This window comes from Simochromis diagramma, unplaced genomic scaffold (assembly GCF_900408965.1).
Source record: "Simochromis diagramma unplaced genomic scaffold, fSimDia1.1 OVJJ01000676.1, whole genome shotgun sequence".
NCBI classification, from domain to species: Eukaryota; Metazoa; Chordata; class Actinopteri; order Cichliformes; family Cichlidae; genus Simochromis; species Simochromis diagramma.
This window is the reverse complement of record NW_024387466.1, coordinates 1557479-1576266: the sequence shown is the minus strand read 5'-3', so window position 1 is coordinate 1576266 and position 18788 is coordinate 1557479. Positions and strand designations below refer to the sequence as shown.

Sequence of the window (18788 nt, the reverse complement as noted above, 5' to 3'; positions counted from 1 at the left end):
ACGATAGTGCATTGCATTGTAAATCTTTTACAGGAGTTATTTAACATATATTAAGAAAATACTGCTCAGTTATTACCCAGCTCAGTTGACCCGTGTTTGCCTATTCTTTGTGTTTGTGCTTCCTCCAACAGTCCAAAGCTGGTCAGGAAAGCCAATAACTTGTTTGACTGACTGACTATAGTGTGAGTGAGCGATTGTCAATCTGTGTTTGCATTGTGAGTGACCCAAACCCACACATACACATATACCATCCACCACCACCCACTAGAACCACTTCTATCAAAGTCAGCTCCACCTCCCTGCCCTTCTGCTCCCAGATCGTCATTACTAGAGGCACTCTATGGGAATAAGCAGGTAAAGTCAAATCAGCAAGAGTCTCTTGTAGCATTGTACGGCCTCTTTCACAGCACTGAAGCAGAAGAGCTTGAGGCGCCTAGTATGTAATTGATGGAGACAGATAGCAGTCAGATGTGATTAGTTCAGGGTTGGTCAGCAGTCTAAGAAGACAAGAAAACCGAGAAGTGCAAGTGCAGCAGCGAAAAGAGTCCAGCAGTTTGGACATGAGGCACACAGTCTATTACATACACGATAGTCTACCTACAGCACCAATCCAACTTTGCTATACACTCTACCTGACATTTATGCAATTCAGTAATTCAGACATAATGGAATATTGCTTCCAAATAGCTGTGACATTTGCTGTGCTTTACTTTACATTACTCAGCAACTGCAATGTGTTCTGAAAAAATGTCATCGCTATACTTTATATTGACTTTGGTAATATGACCTTTTGTACACTCCACTGGATACACAAAAAGCCAAATTACTATATACATGTTTTTTTTTCCTTTTCTCTGTGATGCAACGATATGTAAAGATGCCCCAGCTGACTGTCAAATAGATCAAATAAAATCTATTTTACATGTTGAAGTACATAAATAAATGCTGCAAATTTACATGTAGGCTGGAAAAGCTATGATATGACAATGCACAGACATGCTGCTTTGAAAACATTCAAAGAAGTACATATGTGGTTAATAATTACATTTCTGATGGGTGAATGACAAGGCTAAAGAACGAAAGAAATAGAATTAAGTCTTCCTGGTTCCGTATTCAGCAACATGTTTAATAGTTTTAATAGAAACTACTGAATTTATCTCTCCAAAAATCTCACTCTGAAAGCAAAAACATCCAAGACCATGTGAATAAAGAATAAAAAAAGATTTTCTTAAACAACAAACATCTATTCAAACCATGCTACATATCACTGAATCAACAATGATCACTAATAGTAACTACAAAACTGGAGGTACTTGTGCACAAACAGCTGACAAAATGCTTCTGCTGAACAGGAACATGATCTAAATACTAATCAAATATCATTTAGAGCTGGCTTTATTTGAGGCTCCTGAGAGACTGTCCCATCTTTTTTTCTTCTTCTTTTTTTTTTTTGCCATGGTAACCAGGGATTCATTTCAGAGGTGTCATGCTGCATTATCATCTCACCGGCTCATCCACTCGCCTCCGCCCTCTGGCTCTCTCGCTTTTGTACCTTCTCTGTTCAGACCCCTCAATCTCAAGCCTGCCCAGCATCCTGGAAGACATGTCCTATCTTGCTCTACCTCAGATAATACATTGATGTGATTTCTCTGCCTTACACACATACACCTACACATTAACACTTTAAGGCTATCTGCTTGCACAAAAGTAACACACTTGGGAAGCTACACACATAGTCAGCTATTGAAACTGACCAGGATGTACCATTGCTTGAATATACCGAGAAGGTGCTGACCCAATGGTTTCATAGTCTTTGGGAAATCAAATATCACTTCCTACGTTTACACCACAGTATCATTAAAAACTCTAATCATAAATTATTTTTCTCAGCTTGTATAAATACATTTTGATTTTACAAAATACGAAACATTTGCACCTCTAAAGGTAGCAGAGCTTACAAAGCTCACATTAACTAAAATTAGCCACTCTTTGTTGTTTGCCTCAGCTTCTCAGCGTATCCCCACCATTGTTATCATCATCATCTATCCTTTTTACATAGTCTTCAAAACATCCACTCAACCATGCATCTTCTTATTCCTTTCAACATTAATTTCCATGCATAACTCTGCCTTGTCACCTTCATGGTTCGGGTACACCATATGGATTCACAAGAAAACTAGTTTCAAAGGAGGCTCCCAGCATCCTTATATTCATTTTAGAAAATAATTAAAGTTCTCATTAAAAAACCATATATATATGTTTCATATATATATATATATATATATATATATATATATGTATGTATTTCACAAGATGATAATATGTGAAAGGTCAAGATATTTGGTTACAAGTGCCACAGAACTAGAAGTGCTAAAGGAAGAGGTGAAGACGAACTGTATAAGCAGCATGTAAGGCTACATCCTTGTACTGTACTGAAACGATGCAACAATAAAGCTGTGTGTTTTCTAATACTCAACATACAGAGTACAACCTTTTCTAAAGAGTACCGGTGAATCCCACTTGCAAATAAGGTTTGAATTACTTAAAGAATCGTCCTGTTACTTGGTTGTAATCATCTGGTTCTATGATAAGAAGTATAAAAATACTGCATACTATTAAGCTCTTCCTTATAAGTCAAAATAAATCAAGATAATCACAGAAGAAGGTGTTTTTCCTGCACATTTTCACCTTTGACTTTACATTAGTTTATAGTTTCTGCTAGGAAAATCATTTGTGGCTCTGGAGATTGAAGATGATATCTAATTCAGGCAGTTCTTTGTTTACACGACTCTCAGTGATCAACGTGTGCTAGGGAAGCCCAGACCCCCTGCATATGCTGGAGAGTGAGATTTGGCATCTTGCCACATCAAGCAATACCAGAGGCTTGGAGGGTTTTACCCTTTGTTTTGCGCAAAATGGCTTCCTGAGGCTGCAGTTTGTAATAACAACCGTGAGTCCTGTCTGAGCGATATGACATGGCTGCCTGCCTCATCAGCTACTGGTCCCCAGGGACTGTAACAAATGCAGCACTGTAGCAGATTAAAGATAGTTTTACATGAAAACTAGAACTGAGGGGATAAAGAAAAAAGAGGAAGCCTCTTTGAGTATTCATTTTCATATTCCCTCCCTTTACACTTAATGTCAGTGAAGTAAAACTGTACTTATGTTACTTAAGTCTGGTGGTTGCATTTGTTTCAAGTCGGATGCTTTCATTCAGAGAAAGAAAAAAAGATTTTAGTATTGTCACTGATAAACAAAGTGCTTCCCTACTTATTGTTTTGCTTAAAGGCTACATAAGATTAAGTAAGGTTTGTGAGGAGAAAAGCGAGAGATGTGAGACAGTGTGTAGTAGTTTTATTGCTTATTTGCTGTTTCTTCTCCACTGCAGTCACAAACATCAGATTAAAAGGGAGAGCTGCCTGTCTATCTCAGCTAAAACAGGTGGGGAAAGAAGTCTCAGAGACAAATGTCAAAGCTTTAAATACTCAATTAAATTTCAAATATTATGCAGTAGCTAATATAATTTGTTTTCCTAAGATAATATTACTGAAATACTAATCTCTTATAGTGTACATCTCCATATGATAGTGTTTGTACATCTGGAAACCTAATTATTTTAATTTGAATACATACAATTTAGGTAAAAGTGAAATTTGTCTTGAAATGCATTTCTACTGCGTAAATAACCAGCTGCAGCTTAACAAAGATGAGTGCACACTGTACCCTAGACTCTCAAACGGGTCATTACATTAAACTATCTTTTGTCATTTATACCCAGTCCGTTAGTAAGTGTACTGTATGCACTGGGACTGCTGACACAGAGAGGGAGGTCTAATGGTCTGCAGTATTAGTGGGTTAATTGCCATGTCCAGGTCTCCATTGGATTGTAGGCAGGGCATTTCAGTTTAATTGTGAGCCCACCACGAGTGCACTGTAGAAGTAGTGAGTGTTGGTGACGGTCTTCATCATGTCGACCTTCTTTTCACAGCAGACTCAGTAGTAGATTGCCACCTGCTGGAGTTTTAGAAAAATAACTCCTCATTGATGATAACCAAGTCCAAACAAAGGACAGTCATGCTGCTGACTGATGCAAAAAAAAAAGTATACAAAAGCACTTATACGTTTTACCACCACAATTGGTATTGGCTCATCGGATGCTAGAATAGAAAATCCTCTGTACATTGAATGTATTCTGTGCGCAGTGAGGCTGACTGCTGTATACACTAGACGTGCCTGCAATGCTGACAACACACAGTCCCCCCCTTCCTTTATGGACTCCTCCTTTTGGATGCTAATAAGGCTTAAAGTTAGTTAGCTACTTAGACTGACAGCTGTGCTGACACAAGCAGCTGTAGCTGAAGCTGCCTTGTTGACCTCCCATGCTCTGGACCTCTCCACTGTGCAGGTTGTGGTGGCATCCCTTTGGCCATTTTAAATGGAAATATCTAATATGTTTATGTCTCTATTTTGTGTATGTGCTGCATGCAGCTTGCTAAAAGAACACCTTAGCATTAGCTAATATATTAGCATTCCTCTAAGATGTCCAAATATTGACGGCTTGTGGCGCCAAAAAATGCCAACATGGTGGCAAAAACATGCCAAGGTGGCCACCTCCATCGTATGTGCAATCTATGTGTCTTACTTCATTAGGAGAAGTTTACTATTTTGTCACTCCTTTTCTAAAATGAATACATGCAAAGCATTAAAACCACAGCACTGCCATGTTTGCATATGTGCATTTTTATACTGTATTCAAATTTTTCTCAGTACCTTCCTTCTTCTTTTTCTTCTTTTTCTTGTCCCTGACAGCAGACACTGCGTTGTTCTGTCAATGATTAACGTGTAAAGTAAAGACAACAACATAATGCATGAGTAGATCCCTGTTCTGGCCCTCTTCCTCAGACTGCACAGGCAATTTACATTTTAATGGCTCAAGCTGCTCCATGTCCCCAGCATCAGAGTGAAAGCTCAGCTGAAATCATGGGTGACTGCTTCCAAATGATTTACTGAGAACAGGAAAAAAAGAAAGAAAGAACGAAAAAACAACAGGTTCTTATACACATAAGCACAAAAACACAAAATCTTGACATGGTTATAAATCTTCTGGGTTGAAGCACATGTTTATTTTATTAGATACATTTAACCATCATTCAATCAAAATAGAGGATCATAGTCTAAGAATAATCTGACATGATAGAAAAACCACCAGGAATTGCGCAGATTACCACTTTTCAGAAATAAGGTCAAACGTAGATTATATTGAGCAGAAATACTTTATGTCTTTACTGTGTGAGTGATCAAATATACACAGGGAAGTGACTTTTTTAGCAGGCATTTCATTTGTTTAACTAGTATATCAAAAAGCCCCAAATATCAGGTAACCCCCTCATGTATTTTAAAAGAAATATAGTCTCATTCCCTCTGATAGTTTAGAATAAACAAAATGCTTGTATTTTAGATATAACTGCATTACATTGTTTACTCATTACTATTGTTGCTACTTATTTAAAGTGGGCTCTTCCTATTTTTTTGTTAAACAACATAACCGACTCTTCGTATTGCAGTGCAAGTCAGATCTTTTCATTTGAGGCTGTCAGATCTGCTACTACTGCTACTCTAGTTGTGGTCCTCACAAAAACCCTCTGAGTGCACAGCCATACTCAGCTATTTGAATGCTAATGAGTAAGACCACATGATCAAAACTGTTCATCTTATTCATTGGTTCTGGGATCCTTTCTGGCATGTCCCATTTAAGAAGAAGTTCACAACCCTTACACATCCCATTGCTTTTCCAGTTAACAATAGAAATAGGATTGATGTTGAGCACGGTGGCAACAACAAAGTGCTTATGTTTATTTTATTGTGTCTATTTTATAAATCATATTATAATATATATACACACATATATATATAATTAGTTATTATACATATTTTTCCCTTGGTTGTCCATGCCTCACCTGTGGAGAAGGCCCATGGTCCACTGGTGTAACTGGCAATGTATATATGCATTTCTGCAGTGGTCCTGCGGCATTGGGAGCTGTAAAACCCAAACCTCAATGGAAGAGTGAAGCCCTAGGAACAGCTAATAACCTCAGGCCTCTAGTGGGGTTTGAGGAACACACACACCAGAGATGGGTTATTTTAATACATACAAATGCTTCATAAGAAGATGTGAAGAGGAAACAAATACACTGTGAGTTATAATTCACTAATATAAGTTGGATGAGAACTACAGCATGCTCATCACAAAGGCTTGTGAGTACCTCATGTGCATGTCTTGTTATCATGCTGCCATCTAGAGGTGCACAAATGCATGGAGACATTTATATGGTGTTGCCTGCAATACAGTATTTTTGCATCGATTTCATTTGAACGCACATGCTTCAGTTGCACAGATAGCTGATAATCTCAGTTCTGGTAATTGACGACACGTGGCAGCATAAATGCTTATGCTGCAGCTTCTAGTATATGGCCTTATCATCCCGCTGTAGCTGTGGTGAAAATCAGTGGTGCCACACAATATACATTTTCCATTTGGCCCTTTTTAAAGCTAACATTTTGACTTGTGACATATAATGTTACATGTCTGCCCTGTTATTATATCAGGTAAGGACTTCTTTATGAGTTTAAAACACAAGTTTAGTCATTAATGAGTCAGTGACAATACTTATGTAACAATTTAATTTATTTTTTGAGAGGGTTATAGATAGTTAAAGATGAAGCAGTTTCCTGTATGTGGTCACAGCAGCTGTGATACTGAAAGAAAGATTTGTTAGAACAGAAAGGATTTGCACAAAGGAGATGAGATCTATCTACAAAATTGAACACAGGCAGATGCACCACAACATGACCCCAAGTAAACAACCATCTGTTGCACAGGGATTTATTTTGCACACTGCAGGATTTCAATTGTTTTGTAAAGCAGTGACTCAGTGACATGGATCAGGATGTGAGCTGATTACTGTATGCACTCACTAGATTTTGAGGATTGTTGTCCTAGGATGCTAATGATGTGGTGCAACTACACTTTGTAACATACACAAATTAGCTAGCTGATGTTTATCCTTTAAGGCAGACTTTACAGTGTGATATGAGAAGAGCGGTATGCATAGCTAATGGTTCCTGAATGAAAACATGTATTTGAGAAATCCTCTGAGGCCGTATGCAGTCAGAACCACACAAATGCTCATAGTAATATATCCAGGATCATTTCTTAAATCCCTTAATCATAAACATTAAGATAGAAATGAATCATAAGTGAAAGTAAATGAATCTTGAATGAATCTTTCATGTACCTGTTATTTTCACATGTGATGACTCAGGTTATAGTCAGTCGTGAGGCACTCATATTGGACAGGCAGTCTATTTACAGATAGCAGACTCATACAAAGTAAAGCAAGTAATAATGGCAATTATTTTTTTCAAAGTCTGTTGGGTGGATGGGGCCTTTGTATCCAACAGAGCTGAACAATCAAAGCCAGATTTCCTCCAATCTCTAATTGCCACTGACTCGAGGCGATAAAAAGGACTCGAAAACATTCAATCACTGACAGTCATCAACAATTTACTTTAGAAAAATATCACCATGATGTCCCACAGATTAACTGATTTGACTGTGGAGAGAAAGACATATTTACAGTAATACACAAAATAGGTAAAATGGGGAGGAAAAAAGAAAAAGAAAGAATATTGGAGTAAAAGATGACTAGTGCAGAGATGGTCCAAAAAAATTTGAGTGATTCTTACTTGTGCTCTAAATGGAACACTCTTAACCTTTTTCATTCATCCTGTACAGATCAGACAAGGCAATCTGCTTAAAAATAATAATAATAATTTAAAAAAAAAACAGGAAATTATTGAGGATGGTACAGCTTGTGAAGTGCAAAGCATATATGCTCCTCCTTATAATACAGCTGTTGAATATTACAGCAAATCTCTTTTCTAATAGATGTTATTACCATTCTGATTCAATGTTGTCAAAATGAGCAGTGCGAGCTTAGATGAAAGCAAGTAGTTAGATGATGTATTATAAAGTGTTGGTGATCAGTCCTGGACATTTTATTAAACTGAACATAAGAAAATACAGGCTGCAATGGCAATGATACAGTAAAAAAAAAAAAAAGCCTATGAAATGTTTGTTAGCTGGGCAGCTACGGTTTGCCATTACATGTTTTTTTTTTTTTTTTCAAATACCACTGCTAAAGCTTTTACCAAAAAAAAAAAAAAAAAAGTCTATCATCAGCTTATGGTCATTTTAACTTTTCTTCTGATGAAAGTGAGTAAACAATTGTCACTTATAAACAGTAAAGCAGGGTGCTGATAAAGACAATACTAAAAAGAAGTTTGACAAGTCTGCATATGACATACATAGATGTTATAGCCACACATAAAATTGTTGTTCAATAACAGCACAACATTGTGAACTTCACTGAAATGCAGTGATAGACAAAGCATCTTCAAGGGGATATTTCTTTTTTATTAAGTAGCCTATCTGTTATCCATTATTTAGGTATAGACAAACATGATTTAGCATTTCATTCTCAATATGTTACAAATTTCATGACAGACCGACAATGTCTTTCAAAATTCTCACCAACCAGTGGTTCTTAAGAGAAAAAAAAATCTTCAGACAAAAAGTGAGTAAGTGGCAGGATCGAGATAAAGTCAAAAACAGATCGTTGAACGGTCGGGGTACTGGAGTAAGATGAGATCTCAGAATCAGAAGGAGACCTCACCTCATAGTTGTTCTGCAGTACAGCCAAACTGGACATAATGACAGGATTTAGTATCTAGAATGAGTCTGCCAGTGCTGAAGGAGCAAAGAAGAGAGAATAGAGTCATAGAATTACTATTGTCACAACAGCCTATGCATATATTATGTACCTTGTGTACCTTTTGACTTATGAATCAGCTGGTAACTATACCCTCAAGAAGACTGAGAATATGTATAAAAACTAAATATCTATTTTAAATAAAAATAGCCATTTATGTAATTCTAGGTTCTTCTTACTACAAAGGTTAAAGTACACTTTATAGGTATATGCTAGTTTAAGGCTAATTAACGTCACAGCACAAGTTCATTTGCTAGATTTCATTTGATGGATTTTACAGCAAACTGTACCTTTATACACACACGGGGACTGCAGCATATAGCATGATAAACATACAACTATATCATTTCCAAAAGAAATTGTGATGCTGTGTAAAATGTAAATCAAAACAAAACAGAGTGATTTCCAAATAATTTTAAAAGCCATATTTAAATGAAACCTGTACAGAGGCAACATGTAAAGTGTTGAAAATTAAAGGCCTCCTTTGTACTGTGGTGTTAGATTTGTAGACGCAGCAACAATAATGGCTTTTGAAAGTGTTCCTGAACGTGTGAATGGATTTCTGCTACAGAATCATTTTTAAAGCAATGCTTTCTAGGTGATTGACGAAAGCATGATGTTATTATTCAGTATTGGAAATACATGTTGGTAAATTACATTTAAATGTTCTTTATCTATACTGTCTCTCACATTGAAGCCTTTCTTAATCTCGCTAAAACACTCTTTTAAAAAAAATAATTTAATTTGTTTTTGTATTTAGTCTACTGTTGCCTCCACATCAGCGTTACACAGCACCACAACTTTTAGGGAAAAGTTGTATATAACATGGGTAAAAGTTACCACTATGAGCTCTAACATAGCACTCTCACTTCTCTGAGAGGATAGAATGGAAATCCAGGATGCAAATGAGATGTGACATCAGAGTAAAGTGAGGAAAAATGTTCCTATCTCACAGCTCAGACCACTAGCTCTCAGTGATGAGTGACATGATGACGAAAGGTGTGAGGGCGCCCTCTGCTGGTGAGACATGAGATGACGATGGGATGACATCCGGATGGGAAAAGATCAGGACAGCACGCTGGTGTTCTGTGAATCCACGTCTTGCATGCTCATGACATCTGTACTTACTCCACTCTCATATATGGGGTTGTCGAAAGCAGACTCTTCTGTCATGTTGTCATACGGTGGCGAGGACACTGGCATTCTGATAGACTTCCCCTGGAGTCTGAGCAAAGAGTACAGAAACAGGAAACATCATGTAAAGCCTTTATTACAAGGGAAACGCATAAAATTTTGAGTCATTACTTACTTTGCAAAGTAGATGTAAATCCCAAGGACAATCACCAAGATGACTGCAGTTGGAATAAATACTGCAAGGGCAATGTTGGTTCCTTCTGTGCCATAATTTGTATTAACAACTTGAAGAAGAAAAAAAAAAGGACATAACATGTAATTACCCCTGTGAATGATTGTCAACAAATAAATATCAATCAATTCTGCAAGGTACTGAAATATGACTTACCATCTAGTCTGCGTTCATTTACATAATGTGTCGAGGACGCTACCAAGAAATAATTGCAGTTTAATGAGTATGTAGACCATATTTATGCAATGTGAATCACAGCGCATGCTTTATTTTTATGGCCAAAAGAATCAAAAGAACCTGCATTTGTAAACAGCACTTAAAACTGTTGAGATTCTGCTTTACTTTTTGTGTATTTTGACTGTATTTAGAAGCTTGTTACGTGGTTTACCTCTGCAGGCAGGAGGAGTGCTATTCCACTGTGACGGGTGTCCAGGAACACAGTATATGGTGGCATAACCCTGCAGCTCATAGCCGGGGTGGCAGGAGAAAGTCAGCATCTCTCCTGCTTGATAAAAAGCCTTTTCAGAGCTCTGCATGCTGGTGGAAGCTGCACCGGGATTCCTGCATGGCTCATACTTTTCAGCTGAGGAGCAGTACAATATATTTGATTAGGACTATTATTATTTTCATGCACCTTTGTACAGTAAAAACAGTGACACATTGTAATTTTTGCCTTTTACTCATAATTGCTTAGCTGCACATCGCTGACAGTGTGGGCGTGCATAATTGCATGTCTGCGAATCTATGCTATTCTGACTGAGAGAACTTACGGACACATTTGGGCAGTCTGTCGTTCCACTTGGGCATAGCTGAATCACGGTTGTAGCAGGTTAGAAGGCTGGAGCCTGACAGGATGTAGCCTTTGTTACAGATGAACTGTACAGTCGATCCAACAGCAAAGCGACTGCCTGTGATCACTTTACGACTGTGCTGCACATTCCCAGGGTCCTGGCATGTCATCACTGGTGCAACACCAAAAACAAGTGATGATAATTAGTTATTACTGCCACCGGTGCTGGTACAGGAGTGATAAAAAGTATAATTAACAAGGAAAAATATTCATTTTGATATTGTTTTGATTTTTTTTTCTTGGGTAACTGGAAAAACCTTTAAAAAATTATGAGGGGCAATTACATATATGCACATTACATTGAATTTGTTGTGCAAAGGAAGTGCACCGGCTGCACTAAATATTGTTCCCTAAATGTCATATTGTTAACTATTTGCCACATGACAATGCATCCTCATGTTATGTATTAAAGTTGAACAGTCACAGAATAACACAGTTACATCAAACTAACTAATTAACCAGGTATTATGGTAACTATGGTAAGACTATAATTAGCCATGTTATCATAATATTTAAGCAAAAAGGTCTGAGACTTGGACCAATGATGGCGTATTATAACTCCCAAGGTGGACTAAAGAGAAACTACAAAGTTTTATATGCTTCCTCTCACCTTCCTCGCATTTTGGCACATCACCGCTCCAACTGAGATCCCACTGGCACATGAGGATCTCAGAGCCAACCAGTGTGTATCCTGGGTAGCACTGGTAGGTGACCACAGTGCCGTGTATGAGATCAGGATGCGACATGCTCTTCCAGCCGTTGGTGATCTCCGGCAGCTCTGAGCAGGTGTCATTCCTTGGCACCTCTGTTGGCGTTGGCGCCATTGGTGTCATGCAGCGCAGGTATTGGAGGGAAGAGACAGGTTGTTAAAAAAGGATTTGCAAAGATTGTGAGGACAATGTGTTACTGAGGATATATAAATATTCTCCTAATAATCCATTTTCTTGTATAACAAACATTTTTTTTATTGTTTAGAGCAGATCTAGATCTAAAAGGAATAATGAGGATCCTCAAGGAAAAAGCCGAGCATTAATATGCAACCCCCACTGCAGGGAATAAATACGACTGCAGATTTTTTGCTTTCTTTGTGCTCTAAACAGAAACTGTTTGGGAAGAAAATGTAAATAGAGGCTTGTGATGTTTCCTAGGAGGAGCGCAGCATGTGGTTTGGCACCAGTCAATCTGTGCCTCCCTAACTGCAGCATACATGGCGGGGAACACAAAGAGTTAGGTAAAACCAGCTGATGTTGAAGTGAACACTTTTATTATGTTTCGTGTTTGTTGTTATTTAATCCTGTGCACCTGGGATAAGCCAGAAGACAGATAGACAAAGGCACAGCAAGAGTGGGGAACAAAGAGACAGGGGAACAAATACACCTTTCTTTTTTTTTCGTTCCCTAAATGATGATGTGTTAGGTTCCAGATATGAGTAACATTTTACATTCCACATTTGTTTCCATTTGTGGTCCCTTGCTTGTGGTACTTTTACAGTAAAAAGTATACAATATATGTAATCCCAAGAGAATTAGAAGAATGTATGCCTTATATTAAAAGCATGTAATATTAGTGTTTTGGTTTTTTTAAGAGGGAATGAAACTAAACCACCGTCTTACCAAAGAAGTGAACTACAAAGCCATTGTTGTAGCCGTAGATGTTAGTGGCAGGATCAGACTGAAACTGAATAGTGACATCAGCCATGGAGGTATAGAGCTTGAAATGTGGTCGCGTGCCACTGTATTGGCCCAGGATGTTGGCAGTCAGGTCATCACCATCATAGAAGGTCAGCAGGTCATTCTTCCCCAAATGGAGACTAGGATTGACATCACAAAAAAAAGTTACTTTTTGTTTGTTTTCCCCTTAGTAACTTTGCAGATTCAGCCAGAGTTCCCTGGCTCTGAGGTGTATTTGCTGAGTGATAGGTTTGTAGCATAAATCTATTCGCTGGAACGTTCAAGACAATTTACTACACAGCAAAAGCAAGACACAAGTAGGCAAAGTTCTTTGTGTTACTCATGCATGCGTGAGGCCTGCCTGGAGCCAAGTGTCGTTCCACCCACTTGACCTCTGTCAGACTCTCAGCCAGGTTCCCTGTAACACTCCTTTTATTGTGGTTATATGAATATGCATAGGTTCATACACACAAAGAGTACCTTGCCTGTGCGTTGTGTAAGTGTGTGTGTGTGTGTGTGTGTGGGGGGGGGGTCAGAGTGTGACCCCATAAACAACATCCCTAAACCTGCTGGCCTGGAAGTCCAGCAGTTCATCTAAACAAAAGGCACTTAGACTAAAACTGACATAGCTACGTTTATCCTACCATAAAACAATAAAACAAGGTACGACCTCTCCCATGCTTCCAGGGTGTGGGTGTGAATGCCAGAGCACTCTGGAATGCACACGAAGTCTTTGCAGACTCACACATCCTATCACTACACAATCGATTATACACCTCTAAGCATACATGGTTAAATATTTCTAAGCATAAATGACAATCAACAATATAAACCTGACACTGAGTGTTGTGCACAGAGCTTCAGTTGGTAAAATGTGTTCTGTCTCCCTTTATGCTGATGAAAGCACAAGCTGATGATACTAGACAGTGTCAGCAGTACTTGGAAAATTGCAATTTTGTTTATATTAGATGCATCTGATGCAATGTAAACATTAAATTATTCATGATTCATGTCTGTCTGACGCCCCCCAACACCCCACCCCGCATCCCATGAATATATACTGATGTGCATATATGGGTATTTGAGCATATCATCAAACTAATCCAAAGGAATTACTTTTTGAATTGTCCTTTACCGGCCTTTTACAAAAAGCTGCCATACAAGCAAAAACGGAATTATAGAAGGACTACAGAAACAGGTAGAAAAAAAATAACAGATAATAAATAATGAATAAATACGTATGAATTCAGTTGTACATGTTTCGTGTTGTGTTTGTGATGTTAATGTGTGATAGAGTATACGGTAGTCAAGTCACAGTTTGGCGGATTCTTCGCTGTTACTGATTAACATAAAAATGCATTAACCTTTTTCCATTTGGAAGATTCATATGTCTTTGTAATCACATCAGCATCAATCAGACACAGAGTATGAAGAATACTGGGGGGAAGAAATGTAGTCATATAAGCTGTAGAGGACAAGAAAATGGTTGCTCTTACCCGTGACTAAATTTGGTGTCAAAATAGCAGTGCAGCTAGTTTTCACGACTTAACTTGATTGTGTTAATAATCACTGAACTGTACCATTTAAAAATTAAGAATAAGAATAGCACAATGCCTTCAATCACATGCTTCATGGGAGCCCAGCAGTGGTGTCTTTACAGCCGTCTCCAATGCAAACTGTACATCACTGTTTACTGTGCCAGATCAAGTGACAAACCAAGGGCACAAAGTGTGGTGAGAAAACAGTGCTCAGAGTACAAGTTTCAAATTACTATACCTCAAAAATGTGCAGTTTCTGTAGCTGCTGTATGTAATTTCGGCTTGTTCTTAAATGGTGTGTCTTTGTCTTTTCTACATGTATTTGTCTGAGCAATAGATTTACAGTAACACTATAGAGATATCCATATTGTTAAGATATCCAATTCTGAGTCAAGCTCATCTATAAGAAAAGCGACTGTTGTGTAACAACTGTCTGAACACAAATGAGTAAGAATATGTTACAAATAAATAATAATAATAAGCTCTGAGATAATATTCTCAAATGTTTAAAAAAAATCTCATTAATGAGCTGATTATTAATACTGACAAAAAAAACTTTCAAGCAAACATATGCCAACACTCTAAAAAAATAAATAAAAAATATCTCAGCAGCACAATGCTGCGTATAAAGAGCACAGATGTGTAATAAATATTTAATGTTAAAAGATGAATGAAAACTAAAGTAATAAATTACAGCTTTTATAGCATTTTTGTGCTACTTTATGTTTGTGAATGTTTCAAGTATCTCATGCTCAACCAGATTTGGTATATGTGACTGATGCACACATGAGCCATTGAAACGACATGAGAGGATTTTTTTAAATCGCATGCTGAGGACAGACAAAATGCAACTACCAGCTGACTTGCTGTTATGATCCCCAAATTTGCTTACTGTATCTTTTAGCTTCTGGATTATGTTCTTGATTGAGTTTTTGGCTCCAGTTTTGCATTATTTTATATGATGACCTCAGTTTTATGATATTACTGAGTCATAGTTTTGTGGTCACTCTAGTGGTCCTTAAGATTTGAAGCAAAACATATACTGTGATTGTGATCACCTTTGTTCAAATTCAAATTATATCACCCAAATTAAATACTGTTTTATCCAATAAATTACTTGAAATTGTCAAACATGCCAACACTGTCACTAAAACCTGCTGTAAATATTGCCACTGCCTGCTATTAGCCTGATATCAGTCTGTAACTGAATGCTATCTGTTTCTGATAATAAAGCAATTAAATGATGAATTGTCAAAAATCGCATACCTATTGCTGTTTACATAAACAGAAATCCACATTTGCACCTATTCAACCATGTGTTGTTCTATAGGAATATAAACCAAATGTAACCAGCTGGCAGGCAGTTGAGTCGAGTCCTATCTTGTTGGTAACCAGTTTGCATTCATAAATTAGTTGCAAACTAATTTATAGTTGCAAACTGTTGACAATCTCTCTGAGAGTGATTGAAGTTAGTCCAAGTCAGACTATGATGTTTGCAGAAAGGTTGCCTCCTATCTGTGCAACTGCCTTGTGATCTTAAGTTGTCATGATGTGCAACACTCAAGTTCTGGGCAGACATTCAGTCACCACAAGCTGCAGTAGGTTGGAGAATGTTTACAAAATCCAATGCAATCACCAAGGAGCCGAGGATTTTATGTAGATGGAATAAGGTTGGTGTTTAATTTTCATTCGTCTGACTGAGCTATTAGCTTTCTTACCTTGCTCTGTATTAGGAGCAAACTTTGTCAAGTATGTCCAGTGTTTGATGGTAATTTGGCTGAGCCGATTTAATGTAAGTTTGCTCAGCTAATGTTATCTCAAGATGGTGGTGCATTTGATGAGCCATCTTGTTCATAGTATCCCCAGAGGTTTTTTTTAATCAATATTTAATAAAATACCAATATTAGGTGTCCCTGTATAGATATAATTTTGCCACACAAAATACTGCAATTTTATGTTGTATCAATTTTTTCCCCCAGCCCTATTATATTCTTTATATACAGTCCTTATGCATAGTCCTGTCTCCACTTTGGTTTGTCAGAGCATCTGTTGTTCCTTTTCGATGTTCAGACCCAGTTTATACTCTTATTACCATCGTCGTGGTGATTGTTTTTGGATATATGTTTTGTTCCCTTTTGGAATATGTTGGCCATTTTCAAAACAGCCAAATAAAAAGGGTTGCTCTTTGCTTATTTTTGGCTTGCCCGAGTTAACATTGGGGTCCTGTCCACATCCTCACTGATAATTTCAGCTTTTTTGGGACAAACACTGTAATAGGAGATAAGGCCATGTTATCTGTGATTGACGGGGTTTCATAATAAAGGGAAACAAATGACCTCTCTTCTACTCTGTCTTTTACCCAGAACCTCCCCACAGAATTCCTCTGAGAGCAAACAAACTGCTGTTAAAATCAGACTAGGAATAAATCTTGAATATTTTATGTTGACTAACAGTATAAACAAAAAGCAGATCTAATTAGCCCCACAAGGTTTGCTTCTGTGAAAAATAATGCAAAATAAAATTTTAACACAATATGGCCAGAATGATGGGTAGATCTTTTTTTTTTATGAAGAAATCTGGACAGGGTTTTCCTCCTGGACACAAATAATGAATGTGGGCTGCATGAATTTGGGTGGCAATGTACTCCCTCTGGTTAGCTGGAACACTATGAGGGCAATTTACACCTCCGTGTTCTCTGACAATCGACCACTGTGGATTGAAGTGACAGGAATGACAAAGCCAATTTTCACTTCCAAATCTCCATGATAATACTCTATGGAAATACAGACCTGGTGCCTTCTATGAGGGCATCTACAGGATAGGCAAATAACTTTTTTGACCTTAAACTTTCTGCTTTCTCATAAATCTATTTGAGGAATACCATGAATTCTGCATACACTGCATGGAATCTTCATTTCTGTTTGAGCTCTTCTTCACCTTTGGGTCATAAAAGCTATCAGTCTTCTCTGCTCTCATGGATTTCCTCCCAGAGTGATGTAGATCTGTCATTTGGTATTAATACTGTGTGATTACATCCAGTTTCTGCATTCTCATCACAAATATATACCAACACCCACTGATCCCTTTTGCCACATACTATAAAATGTTGCCAATGTACTGGCTGTTCTTTGTCTCTTGTTTTTTTTAAATGAAGCTAGTTTCTAATTTTACTACTTTCACTGTGATTGATTTTCCTGTTTTTTCCTACTACGGTGGTTTATCAGCACCACAGCCCATATTCTTTGACACTAATGATGTATAGTGAGCTCCATCTCAGCCATGTTGGTCTTTGCCCCCTTTGTGCAAACCAGTGCATCTGAGAAATCTTTCCTCACAGTTTTGGCAGTGATTTGGTCTTTAAAGTGTTTTAATCAAAATATATGAATCAGTGCCATAGCTGACGTTCTGATAAACAATTAGGTGCACAACTTTGTCTCATATCTTAACGCTCAAAGGCATTGTCAAATCTAAAATTGCCTTTCAGCGTCATTAGGTCCCCTCGAGATCTTAGATATCATGTTCAACACTGTTGTAATATCCAAAAACAATCAGTATTGTAGTGGGCACCATCAGCGGATAACTTTTCCACTTGATGCACTGAAACCACTCAAGTCTGGCTTCCTAAATAGCCCCCTCAGTCACGCTAGCTCGTCAAGAACCTTGCGGTCAACCTTGGTTTTAAATTGCCCTACTGACCTCATCTGTTCTCTAACCTTTCTACCTGAAGTTTATTAAAAAATCCCAGTGACACCACAGAAGACTGCCAAACGCAAGATGCCTCCAGTCCAAACATCCACAGCACTGAGTAGTAAGTCACTGCAGGCTACTCGGCCACACAGCGCACCAATCTGGCAGTCACTGCACCCAAATGTCATCCCACATGGCTCCTTTCTTAAAAGATGGCCCCCAAGTCATGAAAAGCCAGTCCTGTCCTGGTTTGAAAACTGGTAACTAATCTTAGAAATATGTTGTCCCTGAGTCATTTGCTCTGTATCCATGATTTCATAATTCTTTTCAATTTTAGAAAGATATTGTGTTTCTGGGAATACAGCGACAACATCTGAGATCTTTGTTGGTAAACAACAGTCACGAACTACTACTGGCCACAAACAAAGACGGGTGAGAATGCAGGACAGACATAAAAAAGATTATTTATTTGACTAAATTTAGTCAGATCTTACTTGACTGAACATTTCCCTCACCAACTTGGCACAGGCATTTGCAAAGTTCCAAGGTCTGCTTGAAAAACAATTTCTGAAAACTCCTCTGCATACCAATGCCACCGGCTCAGTTCTGCAGATGAGGGAATGACAGTTGTTTTCTACAAGCCTGTAGGCATTCTGTCACCTTCACTGACCAGTCAAGTTTAAAGAACACAGCAAATCTCTATTAACTCTAACAGAATGGAAATAGCTCACGGTACCATACTTTCAAAAGCAACCTTCTAACATCTTTTTCATACATATTTGACATTTAAATTGTTCTGCTCAGTTCAAATAACATAAAAAATAGGCACCTACATAATCACAGCAT

The 18788-nt window shown here is 37.9% G+C and overlaps 1 protein-coding gene across 2 annotated transcripts in view; it reads right to left on the bottom strand.

Annotated features, from left to right (window-relative positions):
* Positions 1-8478: 8478 nt before the first annotated feature.
* LOC120723290 (seizure protein 6 homolog) overlaps positions 8479-18788 on the bottom strand; it is a 91886-nt gene continuing 81576 nt past the window's right edge. The window contains exons 10-17 of one of the 2 annotated variants that reach the window (XM_040014660.1): positions 12661-12857; positions 11658-11852; positions 10968-11159; positions 10586-10780; positions 10354-10392; positions 10141-10249; positions 9960-10056; positions 8479-8809 (exon numbers count right to left, since the gene is read on the bottom strand). In XM_040014660.1, the coding sequence (XP_039870594.1) occupies positions 8783-8809; positions 9960-10056; positions 10141-10249; positions 10354-10392; positions 10586-10780; positions 10968-11159; positions 11658-11852; positions 12661-12857 (1051 nt within the window). In that variant the 3' untranslated portion in view covers positions 8479-8782. Of the gene's footprint in view, positions 10057-10140; positions 10250-10353; positions 10393-10585; positions 10781-10967; positions 11160-11657; positions 11853-12660; positions 12858-18788 lie in introns of both variants that reach the window. The other variant, XM_040014659.1, reaches the window with a different exon arrangement.